General features: G+C 36.4%; 1 protein-coding gene across 17 annotated transcripts in view; it reads left to right on the forward strand.

Annotated features, from left to right (window-relative positions):
* Positions 1–20,046, forward strand: part of enox2 (ecto-NOX disulfide-thiol exchanger 2) — a 403,572-nt gene that overhangs the window by 320,630 nt on the left and 62,896 nt on the right. For 14 of the 17 annotated variants that reach the window (XR_015507402.1, XR_015507399.1, XR_015507401.1 and 11 more), the window contains 3 exons: positions 8,491–8,697; positions 13,371–13,604; positions 15,042–15,254. Coding sequence is in view for 8 of the 17 variants with exons in the window: in XM_087281444.1 (XP_087137570.1) it covers positions 8,491–8,697; positions 13,371–13,604; positions 15,042–15,254 (654 nt within the window). In the remaining 9 variants the exon portion in view is untranslated. Of the gene's footprint in view, positions 1–8,490; positions 8,698–13,370; positions 13,605–15,041; positions 15,523–15,596; positions 15,643–20,046 lie in introns of those variants that run through there. The other 3 variants (XR_015507395.1, XR_015507397.1, XR_015507396.1) reach the window with 1 other exon arrangement.

Here is a 20,046-nt window from a genome sequence, read left to right on the forward strand (position 1 = left end):
GTTATAATCAAATGAATTGTATTGTTTGCCTCACGGAAAATATCACTGAAATACAGATTCCCCTGTCTAGCTATTATAAGTTGTTTAAAACTTTTGAATTATTAATCTATTTCCCAAGAAGTAGCAATTAAATTCCCTTTTTCTAAATGAATAGATCATTACCGTGTCCGCTCGGAAGAGCGGCGGCTCTGCTTGTGTTTGTTTGGTCAAATTAACAATAAATTGATCCGGACTATTAATGATTAATAATAATTCGTTATTGTTGATAATTAATATTCATAATCTGGGAATCCGCTCGGTCGCGCGAGCATGATCATATACAATCATATGTTTGTTTGACCAAATTGACCGAAGCTTAAGCCGGAATATTAATAATTAAGAATACACCATTATTGCTGATTATTAATATTCATAAAATGAGCTCATTTCTGTTACATCCCACAAGGGGGCGTATTCCGACAGTCGTGTCCAAATGTTATGTGCAGTGGAAAGGCGGCTTAACAGTTCCTTTTATAATTAGCACTTCTTGTGTGTATTGCCTCTTGTTGTATTGCTGAATACCTCCTTAATTGTAAGTTGCTTTGGACAAAAGTTTGTGCTAAAAGACTGTAAATGGAACATGATGATCTCAACACAGTTCCTTCTTGGAGCTCTCTTCAGAACTGGTTATCTACAGTATATCTGCTTTGTTAAAGAAAAGACATGCAGCATAAGGATTGCATGAGGCTGCAAGGATCAGGATTGAGAACCACAGGTTTATACAATATATATCATCATATTGCACAGCTCTAGTTGGCAGCGCTGGCCGTTTTCCTTACCTATATACATTCAAAACCCATGTTTTTCCTGCAGTACGGTTGTCATCTCCACCATCTATGTGTTTTTGAGCGCGTGCCTGCGTGCGAGGCAGAGATACACCTGCGGCTGTCTTCATTTTAGCTGATTAGCGTTAAGCTTGTTGACGACTGTCTCTCGGTTGAGCGCACGCAGTGCTGGAGGTACACAGTGCCCTCCTGAATTTATGTCCCAGACCCTCCTGTGTCATCTTAACTCACTCTTCAACAAAGCGCCTTTGACGGCACAGGATATATAGCCACGGAGCCGTGGGAAGAGCATTGGTTTGTGAAATAATAGGGTTTGATTTCATTTCTTTGTAGCTTCCACTTTGAGGCGTTGTAGTTACTGGAGAAACTCTCCAAAGCTATCTCAGACATCTCAGATCTTGTGCAGCGTTGTGTGTAATTTCATATCGCCGTCTTGGGTGACAATGGAAACAAATCAGCCACCGGCTTGCATCGTGAGACTCGTAAAATTATATACTTTGCTTTCTCCCCACAGTATGCATATGAAAACAAAAAGTGGGTTTATTTGATTTGGAAAAGTTCAGAGGTATTGCACTCTTTCTTGTGGTGCTCCTCTGTTTCTTCTAAAGCAAACATCCACTGTGTTTTTATTACTTGCTCAAAGTTTCGACTTTCAAGAGACTGCTGATGTCAAACCAGAATGTTTCATGTGCATTTGACAAAGTAAACATTTGCTCACCTGGGCCAGCGAGTAGCATTTAATAGAGTTCTGCGTAAGAAGTGATGGAAGATGAAAACCAAACTACTTGGCCCTTAGAGATTCTCGGTGATTGCACTTAAACTAGGAACCTAGTCTCTTGTTCTGTAGTCATAATGAGAAAAATAAACTTTGTGTGTGTTTTTGTTCACCCTTTAGGTTGTTAGGCTAAACATTATAAGTGTGAATACTAAATACCTACTGGATGATCTTTTATTGGGTTCTTGCATTTTAAATTTTCTCAAACATTGCAGGGTTTTGAACTGCTGCATTACAGTGCCTGGATATCCAAAACTCTTTTTCCATAATTGTTCACAAAACATATTTAAGACAATGAGGTATTTTGTGGAGGTGTTTTAATACCAAAACCTTGGCAAACTATGGTAAAGCTGCTGTATGTAGTTTTTTTAGACTCTTTAAAACCATAGTAAAATTAAAATAACCAAACAAAAAAATACTACTGGCAGTTATTCTCCTTTGAAATGTGTATTAGTAATTTTTTTAATAGCAAATGTATGTGTGATCCCGCTCACTGCCAATTTACCCAATAAACAACCTTGTTTTGGAAACATGGGTCAGTCGAATAAGGACTTACAATTTTTTTTTTTTTTTTCATGTTTGGTTACATACCTGCTTTTTACCAATTTGGTTGAATTAAGCTTACATTTGGCTAAGAAAACAGATTTTATTTAAAATATGTACATTAAAACTAGTCTACATAGCATTTAAAACATGTTTAATGTAACATATGAAAGTGGTTTATTATATTTTAAGTGTATTTAACATTTTTTGTTTGGTCATGGTCAACCTACTGTAGCATGCTTGGTTGTTAATCAACTGCTATTTACCAATTTGCCTTTTTTGGATGAAACCAGCACACATTTTGCTCAGAAAACAGATTTTATTTAAGAGATGTTCATTAAAACTAGTCCAAATAGCATTGAAAGCATTTTTAATGTGACATTTGAACATGGTTTAGTATATTTTAAGTATATTTAACCATTTATGTCTGGTCATGGCTACCGAAAAACCACCACTTCATGTTTCTGACAAGTAAAAGATGTCATGACAGACACCTTTATAACTACATATAAACAACAACAAAAAGTTATGAGAAAATATTTAAACCTTCAGTATTCTTTATTACGAAAAAATATTAGTCTATAATGCCAGGCAAAAAGTGCTTCTCTGATGTGAACAGCCATTGTTGACATGACATCTCATCTCATCTCTTTTGTGTTATTTAAAATAAAAATTATTTACAGCATATTAGAGACTATGTAGACGGAAGAATAAAATATTGCGGTGCTGGGAACTAAATAGGATGAAAATTGAAAACATCCATGCTGGATTTGACGTGACACTGCTGTGCTGTTTCATCATAGGAAAAGAAGAGATGTATTGTTTCAACTGTAACTGAGATTGACCCAGACACTAACCCAGCTGCCACACATCTAAAAAGCTTTATGACCAAAAAAAAAGAAATCCACATAAATATTGAAGATGTGTTTTGTGAAATGGGGACAGCTGTAAGCCTATTGTCAGCTGTGCTTGTTGTCTTCAATCTGGCAACTCAGATGAGCCTTTATTTTAAATTTAGACTGCAGTAAAGGCTAGATGATTTTCAAAACTTGCAAAACAGTTCAAATCTTTTTCTTGAAAAACATTTCATCAGCTAAACTATCAGTAAATTTTTTTTAAGATAAAACATTACAGACGTTTGAACAGGCTCTACATCTATTCGACTCTATTACTATTGTGTATTGGTCACATACTGTACTGTACCTCTCACAGTCCAGTCTAAGCAGCTTCTGTATGTGCTGTAATGCTGTGCCATGCATATTCAAATCCACTGTCAATCTTTACTCTGCAAATCCTTTCTATGCAAATGAGGCTCTTCATAGAATGAATCAGATTCGCAAACATTGGCTGCCACAATTAGCGATATGCTTTAAAGCAGAGACAGCACATTCAAACTGGGTGTTATTTCAGATTAATGTACATGTATTTTTCCAGCTGGCCGTGATAATCGCAAATAATCATTTCTGAGTTTTGGAATGAGTCAATTCATTTGTCAATTTATCAGATCATGAAATTCAGCAGACTAATTTTGTTGCCATAACTGTACCGGTACCTGATTTGCATAATTCCTTCAGTGAATCAGGTACTATAACGAGGCATGCAAATAAGCGATGCTGTAAGCGGATGTGGATCTTTAGTGAATCCCCCATGAGTGTTAGTGCAGACTTTCAGACTTCAGCTATGATCAAACAGGCGCGTTATTTTATGCAGGGTAAACATGTTCAAAGACATATTTCTTTACACATGAAAATACCACAGCACGTCTCTCAAAAATCCAAATCCACGCTCCATATGCTCAAATGTTTCCCCGCATATGCTGTATCCTCCAGCGTCACCAACAAGACAATGGAGTATTATATTGGTTTCCACTGACAGCAGCTGACATAAACCTAAAGCTCATCATGAGCCGCCACAATAAACAGGAGTTAGTGTAATGCTGGTGATGATGGATGGCGAGTGTTAAGGGGCAGCTGTGGGGTCCGAAGAGACTTGCTTATTTATAGTGACTGGCTCACAGCCAAACATGCCTGAACGGCTTTGCGTCTGACTCCTTTTGGACCCCCAGTCAGGCATGCGGTCCCCTCTGAGTCCCAGCAGGTGCTTCCTTCAACTGCATTCCCACAGCTTGTTAAGACAGTCTCTCCAAGCCCGATGGAAAGCGCGGATTATAACAAATTCGTCTTCGTGGCATCTCTGAGTAATCAGCTAGCACCAGAGGAAGGCCAGATTTGGATGGCGAGATTTGCACTTGTAATCCAGTCATGTAACAAGTGCTGAGTTGCATTGATTATTCCTTCTCATTCTGATTTCCTCAATGCATCTTATTCATGGTTGAATTGGTTTATCAAGAAGAGATTAGCTTTGTGAACCCGGGGTTCCAGCACTGTGTGCTGCAAATTAAACTGAGAAAGCCATGATTTGTACTATAAGGTTCAATTTAACCATTCTCTTTTCTATGTATATATATTTTTTACAGACACCCTTCTCCCCCCTCCCCCTAGTTTTTATTGATTTCTTTTGTGATTTTTTTGCAGTAAAAAATGTGGTGATAATTCCCAAAAAATTGTGGAAAGTTTTGTGATTAAAAAAATATATATTTATAAATGTACAAAATCATATGTATTTGCCATATTAGGTAGCCTACTATGTTTGGTATGCAATCTAAAGCAGTGACGCAAATCATAAAAAAAAGCTTCTTTACTGTGATCTCCTGTCAAGGCAAGATCTGAAACGGTAGAGATTAAGCCAAAGGAAGGTTGTATTACTCTTATTTTTATCGACGATCTTACTTTCTCTGAGATTTCACTCCCCAGAGCATCTGACATCATGTCACACATAGGACATGCATTAGGGTTTCCCCTACCGTAATACACCTCAAACACAAATTGCCGAAAAATTCGTCAATGACAGGGAAGCGTTTACCCTTGTTAAATGCAGGGAAAATGTTAAGCGAAAAAAAATTATCGATTTCAACAACATCATACCAGCCATACAATGTACGTAAAGCACAAATAATGTCTTCCTTGAACCAATCTCATCTCCACCTGTCTGTTCCATTGCTCCGTTTGCTTCAACTTTCTTTTGCAGTCTGATGCGCGTCAAAAACCCAATTAGCACCATAGGATGACTATATCTCATCTTTGCTTTGACGTTACATGTAAATCACTCGTGCTTTATCTGCGTCTGCTTACTGCACAAGCTGAAAACTCTCCCGCCCCGCATTCCAGCAAATGTTTGGATTGTGAGGGTGCAGGTGAAATGTCATTTTTCTAGAGACACTAAAATACATCATGTGTGATGTGGATGCAGCATCTATAAGTCACTTAAAACAGTTCATTACAAACTGAAATTAATATAGTTTGATTATATGATTTAGAATTGGATGTTTTATGAGATTATTAAACTTTTTTCTGATTTTTTTGCGTTTAATTAAGAATTTTGCAGGATCACAAAGGTTTGTGACTTTTTGCTGATTTTTAGGTTGGATTTAGCGATTACAGAATCATGAAAAACTAGGGAGTCTGGTTTTTACTCCCCATAATGCTATGTGTGAATTTGAGAGTAATTGTAAACTGTGAATTATTTAAAAAACTGGGTGCTATAAAGTACCATCATTCTCCTTACATGTTTACTCATTAAATATTAAAAGTACCAAATTTACCAAATAGGTTTTAAATAATTTCAGTACCGGAACTGAAAAATCTGGATGCACTGGGACAAAAACTGAAATAAAAATACTTTAAATAATTATGTATTGTTTTATTAAACAACATTATTTTGTATTACACAATTGCCGCATAGCCAGAAGGTCACTGGTTCAAGTCCCGTCTGGGTCAGTAGGCATTTCTGTGTGAAGTTTACATGTTCTCCCAGTATTCGCATGGGTTTCCTCTGGGTGCTCGGGTTTCCCGTACAGTCCATGCGGTATAGGCGAATTGTGGTATAGGTGAATTGAATAATGACTTTAGTCTATGTGTGTGATTGAAAGAGTGTATGTTTCCCAGTGTTGGGTTGCAGCTGGAAGGGCATCCACTGCGTAGACAGGGTGTCCGCGGCTCTTAAAAACTACAAAAAAAAAAGTTGATAAATCAATTTAAAGAAATTTAAGGCCCGTTAAAAGTATTACAAAGTCTTAAAGCTATTTTACAAGGTATTCAATTTTGTTGCAGTATGGTAAAGCTTGCCTGAATTTATTCGTTTCTTGCAATCAGTATTTAGTAAAGATACTGCAAGTTCAAATATCGGCAATGTTACTGGTTGAAACCTGAAATGGTGATGAGATCTTAAAATGTATGCAAAGAGTCTCTGATTTCTGTATATACCCTGGTAGAACATATGCTGGATAAGCTGGCGGTTCATTCCGCTGTGGTTACCCCTGAAACAGACTAAGCTGAAAAGAAAATGAATGAACGAACAAATGAATAAATAAATGAATGACTTTTAAATTAACTCTATAACCTTTTGATTAATATACAGTGGGTGATAGTTCAATATGAGCATTACCGCCACATGTGATGCCGTGGCAGGATTAAGGGATTAAGAAAATGTTTTTAGGTGTAACAGCCTTTTGCGACTATGATGGCAGGGGGCACAAAGGGACGGGATGTGAACAAACAGAAATAAACAGTAGCTGTAAATACCCTGCTACTTGTAAATGAAGACAAAATAACAAAACAAAGTATTATAATTCCTTCATTAATCAATAAAAACTTAACAAGCTTTATTGTCATTGTAAACTTAAGTGCAACGAGTAATCGTTTTGGAAATTAAAGCTAAAGACAACTAAAATGAAAGTAAATAAATAAATAAATAAATAAATAAAGCAGCGTTTTAGCCTAAATATAGAGAGATGTACAGTGTTTGTTATTTTAAAGTGACAGGACTAAGTGAGTCAATAAATAAGTTTTTTCATTTACGTTTTGATTTACCGTTTTCATTTACATGTTTTGTTGATTATATTTGACTTTTTGTACATAAACATGAATGAATAAATAAATAGGTCGAAATAATTATTTATATAAAGATATTACCAGCGAAAATGGAGAAATCATCCGGCGCATGGTCTAAAGGGCTCTTAAGTTGAATGCTATTTCATCAAAAGCATAAAAATAAATGGACCTACCTAAAGCAGATCACTTAAATTAAAATATAAATAACTCATACAGTCATGAAGTCAGAATTAGCCCCCCTTTACATTTTTTTTTCTATTTTCAATATTTCCCAAATGATGTTTAACAGAGCAAGGAAATTTTCACAGTATGTCTGATAATATTTTTTCTTCTGGAGAAAGTCTTATTTGTTTTATTTCGGCTAGAAAAAAAAGCCATCAATGCAGCAAGCAGCAGGAACAAGTTTAGAAATTGTTTTATAGAAATGTCCTGTCAGTGCATTACTTAAGCCGACTTTGCTTTTAAGGTGAGCTTGTTCAGTTCATGCACAGATAAGTGTACAGGTTCATGAACAGAATATCCACTAACGGAATACTGAGCTATTTTTAACTTTGACCGCGGCACGCAGGCTCCAATGCTTTTGTGCTTTGGTCGATGGAGCAACAAATTGATCAATTTGCAGCCGAAAATTCAGAGAATCACAAATTTTGAGGCATCTTACTAGAATTAACATTTATTTCAGCTGACATCAAAAACTTGAAACTCTTTGTGTATAGCAATATGATGGATGTGTTGATTTTTAAAGTACTGTATGGAAGAAAAATAGAAAATTATCCAAAGGAACAAAGCATAGTGAACTCAAAAAAAAAAACTTTGACCACAGATATGCTTGTCATTCTAATGTAAAAAAAAAAAAAAAAAAAAACTAAGCATGAAGCTATTTTTAATGGGAGATTAAAATAAAGCACAAAGCCAAACATACCTCTCTCATTTTTCACTTTGCATATGAATTATTTGAAGAACAACAATATTATTCCAAAGGATCTGTTTCAGGTTTTTTTTTAAGGAATTTCCCTAAACTAGAAGTGTAACTCATAATTTGTGCCCCCATCATTTTTCAAAAGCAAAAAAGGTAGATGCTATGGATATAATATAAAAGTGCAAAAAGGCTATGTTTCAGTGTGATGAATGTAATTTAGTACATTAGCGCTTTTAATGATCTTCCATATGCAGCTCAGTCTTTTAGATTGGAATTGGATAATGAATCATTTTAATGTCAAGGTCGTAAAAGAAATCAGCTATTGATTTAGCATGTTTCATCTTTTTCATACATGGCATTCCGGTCAATAATGAGCTACAGACTTAATGCGCTGAAAAATAGAGATCAATATGTAGATAAAACAAAATGTCAGTGTATGTATTCTGGTAGTTTATTTTTCTTTTGTTCTTGTCTTCAAAGACCTGCCTCCTCCTGCCACCAGAGAGAGACCGCCGGGCTGTAAGACGGTGTTTGTGGGAGGTTTGCCAGAGAACGCCACAGAGCAGCTCATCGTAGAAGTGTTTGAACAGTGCGGAGGTATCATCGCCATCCGGAAGAGCAAGAAGAACTTCTGTCACATCCGTTTTGCAGAGGAGCACACAGTTGATAAGGCCCTCTTCCTGTCAGGTACACATTCCAGTGTATTATCTTATGCCTCTCACAGTTGCTCGATGTAAAACATCTACATCCTGTTCTGTAAATATTTAAAAAGCAGCATAAAACATAAATGCAAATCATATTCATTCTTATTTCAATATTAATAAATCATTTTGTTGAAGGCCATTTTATTCCATTATTTTTAGATGACGTTTTCCTCTGCATGTCATTAAAACATTCAAATAGTTTATTTTGAATTAATTATAGCTGTTTTGTAAAATATGCGCTTTCATTTTAGCACCTTAAAATTTTGTCATAAGAATACTTAAAGCTTACGCATCACTTACATACCACACATTTATGTTTACCTTGCAATTCTATAAAATAATTAACACAGATAATATATGTTTTATAATTAAACTTTTATTATAAATACAATAGCCATTTTCCATAATTTAGTAAATGCTAAATAATGTATCAATTAATTAAAATTGTTTAAAATGTTTTATTTAAATTTGGAATGTAAAAGCGTGGATCCGTACAATATGTGTGTGTATGTGTGTGTGTGTGTGTATGTGAAATATTATAACAAATATACTAGTTTAAGGTATTTTCAATTAATATACAGTACAAAAGTCTGTTCTTCCATTATTCACTCACCGGCCACTTTATTAGGTACACCTGTCCAACTGCTTGTTAACGCAAATGTCTTATCAGCCAATCACATGGCAGCAACATGCATTTAAGCATGTAGACATGGTGAAGACGATCTGCTGCAGTTCAAATCGAGCTTCAGAATGGGAAAGAAAGGGGATTTAAGTGACTTTGAACATGGCATGGTTGTTGCTGCCAGACTGGCTGGTCTGAGTATTGCTGATCTACTGGTACAACCGTCTCTGGAGTTTACAGAGAATGGCCTGAAGAAGAGACAATATCTTGTAAATGGCAGTTCTGTTGGCACAAATGCCTTGTTGATGCCAGAGGTCAGAGGAGAATGGCCAGACTGGTTCGAGTTGATAGAAAGGCAACAGTAACTCAAATAACCACTCGTTACAACCGAGGTATTTAGAAGAGCATCTCTGAATGCACAACATGTTGAACCTTGAGGCGGATGGGCTACAGCAGCAGAAGACCACACCGGGTGCCACTCATGTCAGCTAAGAACAGGAAACTGAGACTACAGTTCACACAGGCTCACCAAAATTGGACAATAGAAGATTGGAAAATGTTACCTGCTCTGATGATTCTGAATTTCTGCCTTTGACATTTAGATGGTAGGGTCAGAATTTGGCATCAACAACATGAAAGCAAAGATCCATCCTGCCTTGTATCAACGGTTCAGGCTGGTGGTGGTTGTGGTGTAATGGTGTGGGGGACATTTTCTTGACAACTTTGGCCCCATTAGTACCAATTGAGCATCGTGTCAATGCCACAGCTTACCTGAGTATTGTTGCTGACCATAACCATCCCTTTATGATCACAGTGTGCCCATCTTCTGATGGCTACTTCCAGCAGGATATTGCACCATGTCATAATGCATGAATCATCTCAGTCTGGTTTCTTGAACATGACAATGAGTTCACTGTACTCAAATGGCCTCCACAGTCACCACATCTCAATCCAATCGAGCACTTTGGGATGAGTTGGAACAGGAGATTTGCATCATGGATGTGCAGCAGACAAATCTGCAGCAACTGCGTGATGCCTTAATGTCAATATAGACCAAAATATCTGAGGGATATTCCCAGTACCTTTTTAAATCTATGCCACAAAGAATTAAGGCAGTTCTGACGGCAAAAGTGGGTCCAACCGGTACTAGTAAGGTGTACCTAATAAAGTGGCCGCTGAGTGTAGATTCCAGCCTTGAAATTTTATAATATCATAAAAATGCAGGACACAGGCTATATGACTTATGGACCACACTGTGTGATGTAGAATAATAATAATTTCACTTAACCTTTTATCTCATGTAAATGAAGGCCATGTGTCCCTCCTGACTTGATAGATTGATGTCGAATTAATTAGGGGGGCGGAGCTTCCACACATCAATCAGAACACTCCAGATCTGTAGACGCAGACCATCAAGAGTTCCTGACAAAAGAGGTCAACAAGAAGACAAGCGCTGACACCAAGTAATACATTTCTGCCTTCGAACGCTGTAAATCAATCGCGAGCTATCCCAGAATGCACCTCCGCACTGCTCACGTGACCTGCCAGGAGTCTGCTCGTCTCATCCCAAGTCACATCTTAAATCAGTCTTTGTATGCAAATATTAGGATGTCCATCTCTGCCCCAGAAAGCAAATTTAAAGTGCCGAGCGCTTCAATAATACCCTTTCCATTATTCATACTTCTCTGAGTGTTGCTCTCTCAGTGGCGAGGGGCGAGATTGAAGCACTGCCCCATATATTATGTGGCCCCGTGACGGAGCTCTGCAGGCCTTTCCATAAATAATGGTGCTCATTTCTAACGTGAACACATTGCGTAAAATATTTAACAGCGTCAGGGGGCTGTAAAGCTGTGATAGAGAGGCGGAAGTAAAGCGTGAAGCTCTTTCTCTCGTTTCTGTTGACACGTCCGTCTGTGAATATACATTCTCCTTAAAAACACTTTTCAGGCCTCTCTATAATGTACTTGGAGCATCATGTGATTTATAATTCACCGGAGCCTCTTTCACGTACCGCTTGGCCATTTGTCAAGAATTTTTTTTTCCGAGCAATTTTCTCTTTTATGCTGAAATATATAAACCTTAATACAAAATCGCTTCCTTTTTTCAGCCCTATCAGAAGCCAGATTATTCTCATACATCATGGCTTGTCTGTGCTGCGAGGGCTTTTGTTTCGATTTCTCAAACCGAGTGTAGCATTTGGGACCTTTTAACATTACACATGAAATAAACAAATAGGAAGGGTTTGGCCTCAAATCTGTCAGAAAACACATGTTAGGGGGAATGAATAAACAGAGTGTGTCATGGAGTTTGCGGGTTCACTTTGTCACAGGTTTCCTCATGAATCAATGTTCATAACATTCTTGTGTTTAAGACAAAAAAACAATTCTGCTGTTCTCCTTTCCCTGCCCGTTCCTTTTATCTACTTAACGTCTTGAACTCTTTTGTGTGTTTGCTTTTTTATTCCCCCTCCTCTTATGTTTGTCCATCCCATTTTTGCTATTTTCCTCCTTGTCAAATTTGTTTACCTCTTTTTTTTAACTTTTTGTTTCATATTCTTGCTTCCTCCACCATCTTCCTCTTTCCTTTCTTTTCTTCTGGCCTTTTTTCTACTCCCTTCCCCCTTATTCCACTTCTTCTTTACCCTTCCTCTTCCTCCTTGCTTTTATGTTTTCTTTCTCATTCTTTTTCTGTCTTTGGCCTTTCATATACTGCCCTTGTTTTCTTCCTCCCCTTTTATTTATTTTTATTTTTTTCAATTTCCACTTCCTCCTCTTCACATATTGCTTTTGCTTTTTTCCCCTCATACCTTTCCTTACGTTTTTCCTTTCCTGTCTTTTTGGTTTCCTTTACCCCCTATTGTATTTCCCCTCTCCTTTCTTTTCCTCTTTCCTTTTTTTAATCTTATTTTCCTGTTTGTGTGTGTGCGCTCTATTTCATGCTCCTTATTTGTTTCCTTTTCCACTTCCCATTTCCTTTCTTTTCCTTCCCCTTTCCTTTACTTGCCTTTCTTCTGCTTCCTTTTTCATTTCTTGTTGTTCCTCTTCCTATTTTTTCTTACTTATTTCCTTTGCTGTTTCCCTTTGCTCTATTTATTTTTTTATTTTTTCCAATTTCCACTTCCTCTTTCTCCTTACTTATTACTTCCTTCCTTACTTACTTACTCCTTACTTCCTCTCCTCATTCCTTTCCTTATTTTTCTCTTTCCCTGTCTTTTTGGTTTCCTTTACTCCCTGTCCCTGTCTTTTCCCCTCTCTTTTCCTTTCCTTAATTCTTTGTTTTATTTATTTATTTATTTTCCTGTTTGTGTGTGCGCTATTTCACTGTGCTCATTTGTTTCCACTTCCTCTTCCTTCTTTTTTTTCTGTTTTCTTTTCCACTTCCCATTTCCTTTCTCTTTCCATTTTCCCTATTCTACCTTTACTTTATTTTTTGCTCTGTCTAATTCAACTTCTGTTTCCTTTCAATTAATTTCCTTTCTGCCTTTCCTTTACTCACCTTATTTCCGGCCTCCTTTTTCTTTACTTGTTCTTCATCTCTCTCTTTATTCTTACTTATTTCCTTTGCTGTTTCCTGCTTGTTTTCTTTATTTTTTATTATTTTTCTCTGCTCTATTTATTTTCCATTTTCCCATTTCCTTTTTTCTCTTCAATTTTTCCTTGTTCTGCCTTCATTTTATTATTTTTGCCTGTCTAATTCAACTTTCTTTTTCTTTCTAATCCTCTTCTTTCTTTTCCTTTCTGTATTTTTCTGTCTTTTCTTTTCTCACCTTATTTTCGGCCTCTTTTTTCATCACTTGTTCATCTCCCTCTTTTGCCTAACTTATATCATTTGCTGTTTTCCTGCTCCTCTTCCTCATTTTTTATTCTTTTTTTCTGCTATATTTATTTTCCTCTTCCCATTTTCTTTTCTTTTTCCCTCCCCTTTTCATTTATTCTACATTTATTTGATTTGCCCGATCAAATTCAACCTTCTTTTCCTTTACTTTGTCGTTGTCCTTGTCTATTTCTACTTTATTTCCCTCTCCTCTTCTCCAGGTTACAGGATCAGGCTGGGATCAAGTACAGATAAGAAGGACACAGGCCGGCTGCATGTAGATTTTGCTCAGGCTAGAGATGACCTGTACGAATGGGAATGCAGACAGCGCATGCTGGCCCGGGAAGAAAGGCACCGTCGCAGAATAGAAGAGGACCGTTTACGCCCCCCCTCACCACCCCCCATTGTCCATTACTCTGAGCATGAATGTAGCCAGTTAGGAGAAAAACTCAAAGGTAAGACAAATGAAGTGCCTCATGTTTTGGTCTGTCACTCTTTTTTTTTTTTTTTTTTTTTTTTATTATTATTTTTCGCCTAATTCATCATAAAAGCTATAAACAGTCATGATTCCCTCTTGAATGGATGTGTCTGCAAGCTAATTGTCTCTTTGAGTTTGATGATCTATGAGGTTTGATCGAGACCATCTGTTTAGTGACTGTTTTTCCTGATTTTTCTTTTCCGTCTTTGAGAGAAAATACTCAAAAAAAAGTTTTGTAGATGAAATCAGTTGAAATTACACGTGTACTCTTCAGTTTCCTTAAGACGTTTCCGTACGTGATGGTTTATATGCAGTTCTGCTCACTTTGCGGTGGTTACAGATAACAGATGAAAGGAAGAAAGGACAGGATGATATTACACACTGCCTTTAGGGAAGCTTTTGTGCTGTTTGCTGTATAAAATCTCAGCAGCACTCTCATAGTGGCTAGATTTTTCTGTGTACAATCAATATTTGACGGTTGTTATCTTTGACAATTATTATTTGAGATCTTTTAGTGTCGACTCAGTCTGAATCAGATAAATGAGCAACAAAATCAGTTTAGTGATCAAGAAGGATTTCATATTCATCACACTTGGATGAATCTTAAAAGGGTTGACAGATTATAAATGTAAATTATTTGATTGCATTTTTCAATTGTTATATGCAGTTTGGGCACTTATATAAACCAAAGAATGTCTAGAATTCTCAGTAGGACGTGTGTTGTTGTGTGTTTCAGGATTACAGTAGCAAGAAGCAAATAATCTTGTGTTTTTCTTTTTTAAAGCAGTTTTTTAGCTGTACATACCGCAGTATCTTTGCAACACACTGATAACAAAGTTAACGCCAAACAGCTGAACAAATCTGTGCCAAACTGTTCTTTTTGTTGATTTCTCTTCTTTTTTTAATTTGTGGATTTTAAATAAACACAACAACCCTAAAGAATAATAGCCTGCTAGATGAGACTCCCTGTGGCATTCATTACAGTGATTTTCAGCTTTCTCTGCTTCTCATCTCATTCCCGACTGAAAGTATCAAGCCAAAGCTTTTTAGTTTTGGAGTAACTGCCTGCACACACACATATTCACCTGTCTTCACAATGCAGGAATTCACAAACAACATCTCCTACCTAAAATGTTTTTAAAGAAAGTATCCACGAGTTTTGATTGACCATATTTGCTCATCGGGGATTGTTGCATCTTGCTTGCACGTCCTTCCTCATTCTGTTGTCCTCTCCTAAATGTCCTCTACTTGTTTTTTTTTGTTTTTTTTTTTTGGGCCCAATAAACATGTCTTGCTAATAAGTTTTGACACCAGAAGGTCCCACATGAGAAGTGTTCCTCTCCAGCATTGTACTCAGCTCTCTTCCCACCATCTGTTTCTTCCCCACCATTTTTTTTTTCTTTTCTCCACTTAGACGACTCCAAATTTCCCGAGGCGGTGCGTGTCCTGCTGACCTGGGTGGAACGAGGGGAGGTAAACCGCAGGAACGCCAACAACTTCTATTCAATGATCCAGTCCTCCAACAGCCACATTCGCAGACTGATGAACGAAAAGGCCGCCCATGAGAAGGAGATGGAGGAAGCCAAGGACAAGTTCAAGAACGCCCTTTCGGGAATTTTAGTACAATGTAAGTGTTTCTTAACAGATGTTGCTTCTGCCTTAAAGAAATAGAAAGCTGTTGACCTACATGTAGATGGCATTGATGGGCAACATGAGACTCATTTAGAAGTTCTTCTACACACAAATGCACAAACTTACCAAATTTAGTTTGAGGGTTAAAACTGGTTAAGAAGTTCAGGTTCCATCTTTATCAGGGGCGGAAAAGAATTTGACACAAGATTACAGCTCATCACTGTTTGCCTGTGCTGTAATAAGATCCAATTGACCCATAGCTGGTGACTGTAGTTTTAGTTTTCTCTAAGGCATTATATAAGCAAATATAAGAGCAAATTCCTTTTTTTCCAACTAGTAAGGATGATTTTACTTTCAAAAGACACAATTAAAATTAGGAAAAGTTCCACTATATGTACAAGAAATTACTTTATAAATGCATATATATATATATATATATATATATATATATATATATATATATATATATATATATATATACTTTTTTTTCATGACATAAGTCATGCTCACCAATATTGCATTTTATTTGACAGGATTTATTTTATTGTTGTTATTAGTATTATTAATAAGAATAAGAACATCAGCATTTATTTAAAACAGAAATCTGTTGATCTTTCAGGTAGGACTAGGGATGCACTGAATTTTTGACTGCTGAAAGTTATTGGCTGAAAGTAGCATTTTGTATTGAGGGAAAAAGAAAATATGAGGTGAAAAAGGTTTTGTTGCACCGCACTGCCCGACAGTTTTCAGCATTTCTCTCTCAAACCAGCCGTAGTCTCTGCATTGACTGAAGTGGCTTTCACAGTGTACATGGAAAGCACTTCACTATGAAACCCATTCATTTCAATGCTCCATGTGAACACTATTTGTTGCTGGTTTGACTATAGCACAAGCCATCTCCAAGTTCAAAATAGTTCATATTATACTTATCTATTAGGGGTGTCAAAAGTAATTGTTTCTTTGATGCACCGTACTGACGTCATTTATCTCATATGCACTATATCGCGGTAGAATACTAATCGAACGAAGTGAGGTCGAGTAATTAGAATGTGCCTCTAACTACTTTAAAAGCAGACAACTGTGCACAACTCACTGCATGCACATTTGCTGGCCAGTCGTTCATTGACACTGAAGTACAGCAGAACCAGGAGATACTATTTTATTGCAAGGGAGAAAATGAAAGCTCTCTCTCTTTCTCAATAAGGACCTTTGAGGGCAAGTTTGTAAGGTAACTTTTCCTCTCTTCTATCACTATTAAGGCGATACTTGTGGATCCTGACACAAGGTTGTCTGTAGAGCAAGTTTTCTCCATGGCGTCTATCATGGACCAATGTGTGCTTTATTATTCGCATATAGACAGTTACCCCACATTCTTCAGTGTCCGCATCAATCATCAACTTTCTGTTGAGCGTGTGAACACAATGACTAATCATATGGATGTAAGAACACGCCGGACAATGCTCAAAAGCAAACTGAATAATGTTTACATGAGTTTTATTTGCTATAAATGCTCATGTTATCTTCTGTGATTGTATTTGAGTTTTGTTTGAAACATTTAAAAAAGAGTTTTCTTTGAGCAGGTAAAATTAAAGTTGCAGTTCATATATCTGACTGCTTGTATTAAAGGACAAGATTGTATTACAAATAATATACTCTATAAATATATTTAAAATTGTTACTACAAGAATTGTTGTGAAAAAAACATATAATTGTGTATGGAAAGCATCATCAATGCACCATAATGCACCAAGATATCGAATTGAACCAAATCAATGACATAATAATCATAACTAAACCGAACCGTGAGACCATTGTAAATTCACACCTCTATTATCTATACATGAACTCACTGGAAAAGCAAAGTCTGCTCAAATAATGCACTGACGTTTCTATGTAGTATACTTGTCCTTGCTGCTTTCAATAACAGTACTGTGTTATCATAGCAACGCTGGAAAAATGACACCTCTCCAATCATTTACTGTCAGTAAAATGCACTTATAAGGGCGGCACGGTGGCTCAGTGGTTAGCATTGTCACCTCACAGCAAGAGGGTTGCTGATTCAAGTCCCAGATCAGCCAGTATACATTTCTGTGTGGGGTTTGCATGTTCTCCCCATGTTCACATGTGATTCCTGTGTGTGCTCTGGTTTTTCCCACAATCTAAAGTAAGGATGCCCAAACTTTTTGTTTTTTTATGAAGGGCCAAAAACCAAATTTGGGCCGAAGATAAATATATCAAGCTGTATTACAAGTTGCCATACATAGTTTCCTCATTCATTTCAAAGTGAATAGAAAACATTACTTAATTAACATTAACATATGCATTATATATATTTTACATTTTATAATGAACCTAATATAATGAAAACATAAGAATTCCATTTATAACACAATGGAGTTTAATGCTGAATACACTAGTCAAGCTGTTCCTGCCTTTGCTTTGATTTGCTCATTGAGGTCTTCTGAATTGTGGTCTATCCACTGAGCAACAGTATGTTCATTATTAAAAATAAAATCAGATTAATTTACAACATTTAATTGAAGAATTTAGATCATGTTTTTCTTTTGTAGCTCAAAAATCAAACTAACAAATGAAAGGTTACAATAAAATGAGAAATAACTGTATTAAACACTCCTACCCTAAATGCTCCCTCTTTTTTGAGATGGTATGGGCCCTGGGCCAAATCAAAGGTTACCATGGGCCAACTTTGGCCCGCGGGCCCTAGTTTGAGCATCTCTTGTCTAAAGACATGCCGTATAGGTGAATTGAATAAACTAAATTGGTCGTAGTGTGTGTGTGTGTATGGGTGTTTCCCAATACTGGGTTGTGGTTGGAAGGGAATCCACTGTAAAACATATGGAATGTTTCGTTGTGCGGTTCATTCTGCTGTGAAAAATTAATGAAAATGTTATTATTTTATTTGTTTATTTTTTAATCAGTATAATCTAAGTTATGCGCACATTAAAAAAATCTTTAAAATGTGTTTAATAAAATAATACATAATTATTACAAAGTGTTTAAAGTTTCAGCTTTCAGCCAAGTGTAACCAGATTTTTCGGTTTCTACCCAGAACTGTCATATCTGTGCATCCCTAGTTAAAACCTGTATATTTAGCTATAAATCATATGTGTCACTCTTTAATAATACCTGGTGAGCACTATACAATAACACTGTGCAATTCTTAACGGATCATTAAATCTGCGGTGCTGCTCACATCAGAGCTAAATTCTGCTTGTCTGGAGAACCTAGAAATGCAGTTGCTTGTTGTGTGACGTCACAGCAGTTTCATCTATACTATCAGACACAAAAGGAAGCATTGAGTAAGTGGGTGCTGTCAGCTACTGCATGATTACACTTCACTTTCTGCCATCTTGATAGCAGTCCCCAACACAGCAGCGCTTTGTACTTGATTGATCCAATGGCCAGAGAAATGGAACTACCACTCACACATATAGTTTCCTTGATGCATGAAAAGACACACATTTTCACTGTGTGTTTGATTCAAGCATACAGCATGTGGACGTTTAAAGTCAAGTGATTTCATATTTCAGTATTCTGTAGAGATTTACCATTTCATTAATATGTAACTGGAGTACAAAATATGAAAAGATTACGGACTCATTGAAAGGTCACAGCACTTACCTTGAAAATTAGAAATGTTCACAAGAAAAAGTTAGCATATGTGAATATCATGCATATGCATCTGTTCATGAAAGTTAAATTAAATTAGGCAGTGTGCTGTACTTTACTGAAGTACAAGTAGGAGCTTTTCGGATATGTTCATTCCGTAATGCACACTTTTTTTAATGATGTAGCGAAGGATGATTTAGTGTCTCTAAGAAAATCTGCTCAATTTTTAACCTTAAAAAAGTGCAAGTGCATTTTATACCCTGCCATCGGCTCATTTTACACTGCAGCTTTTCTACGACTGGGTTATATAGTGTACAAGCTTTGATCTGAGATCAGTGTGGACTGAAGGTAAGTTCTCCTGAGGCCTCAACCACTTTGAGCTGAATGCAGAAGAAGGTAGAGTATGTGAACTAACTGCATTAGTGCACAGGTACAGATCTGCCATCTGTAACGTATGTTGAAGATCAACAAGTCTGTGGTTTCATTTAGCTACTTAGTCTCTGGACAGCACACCTGACGACCCTTCATAGATTAAAAGTAAGTAAACGGTCTCTAGATTGTCATGTCTAAGTGTTTGACTGATCGCTGAAATAACATTGACTTTAGCTTGCAGAGAATAGTGTACAGTTGAGTTAATGACGCACATACACATAGGATTAAACTATAGACTTTCTGTGAAACCTGTATATATTATTAATTATAATGCAATAGGACTTTTTTCATGTTTTTTTTTTTTCCAAAATGTTAGGGAATTAGCACCATGTCTCTTAAGTAGATGTGATGCAACATCATGATACAATAACTAGTTTTGTTTTTGACCACCAACCCTATAAATCATAATTTTTGAGCACATTTTAGTAGTTTTATTCTGTTCTTATTCTATTTTTATTCTATTTAAAAAAATCTTTTGACTATTGTATATAGCAACTTATAGACATTAGATACACAAGTGTTTTCTCATGTTGAAAGTCACAGAGTCACTAATGTAAGTTTAAATATTATTTTGTGACTGTTAATATTTTATCTCAGATCTTAAAAATCTGATTTAAACAAACATAAACTGTTAACTTTGGACATTTTACTTCATAGAGATTATATCGAACACTCATGATATTTTTTTTAATGTTCAAATGGTTTACTATGGGCGACGCAGTGGG

Source organism: Danio rerio, chromosome 14, assembly GCF_052040795.2.
Source record: "Danio rerio strain M-AB ecotype USA chromosome 14, GRCz13ab, whole genome shotgun sequence".
NCBI lineage: Eukaryota > Metazoa > Chordata > Actinopteri > Cypriniformes > Danionidae > Danio > Danio rerio.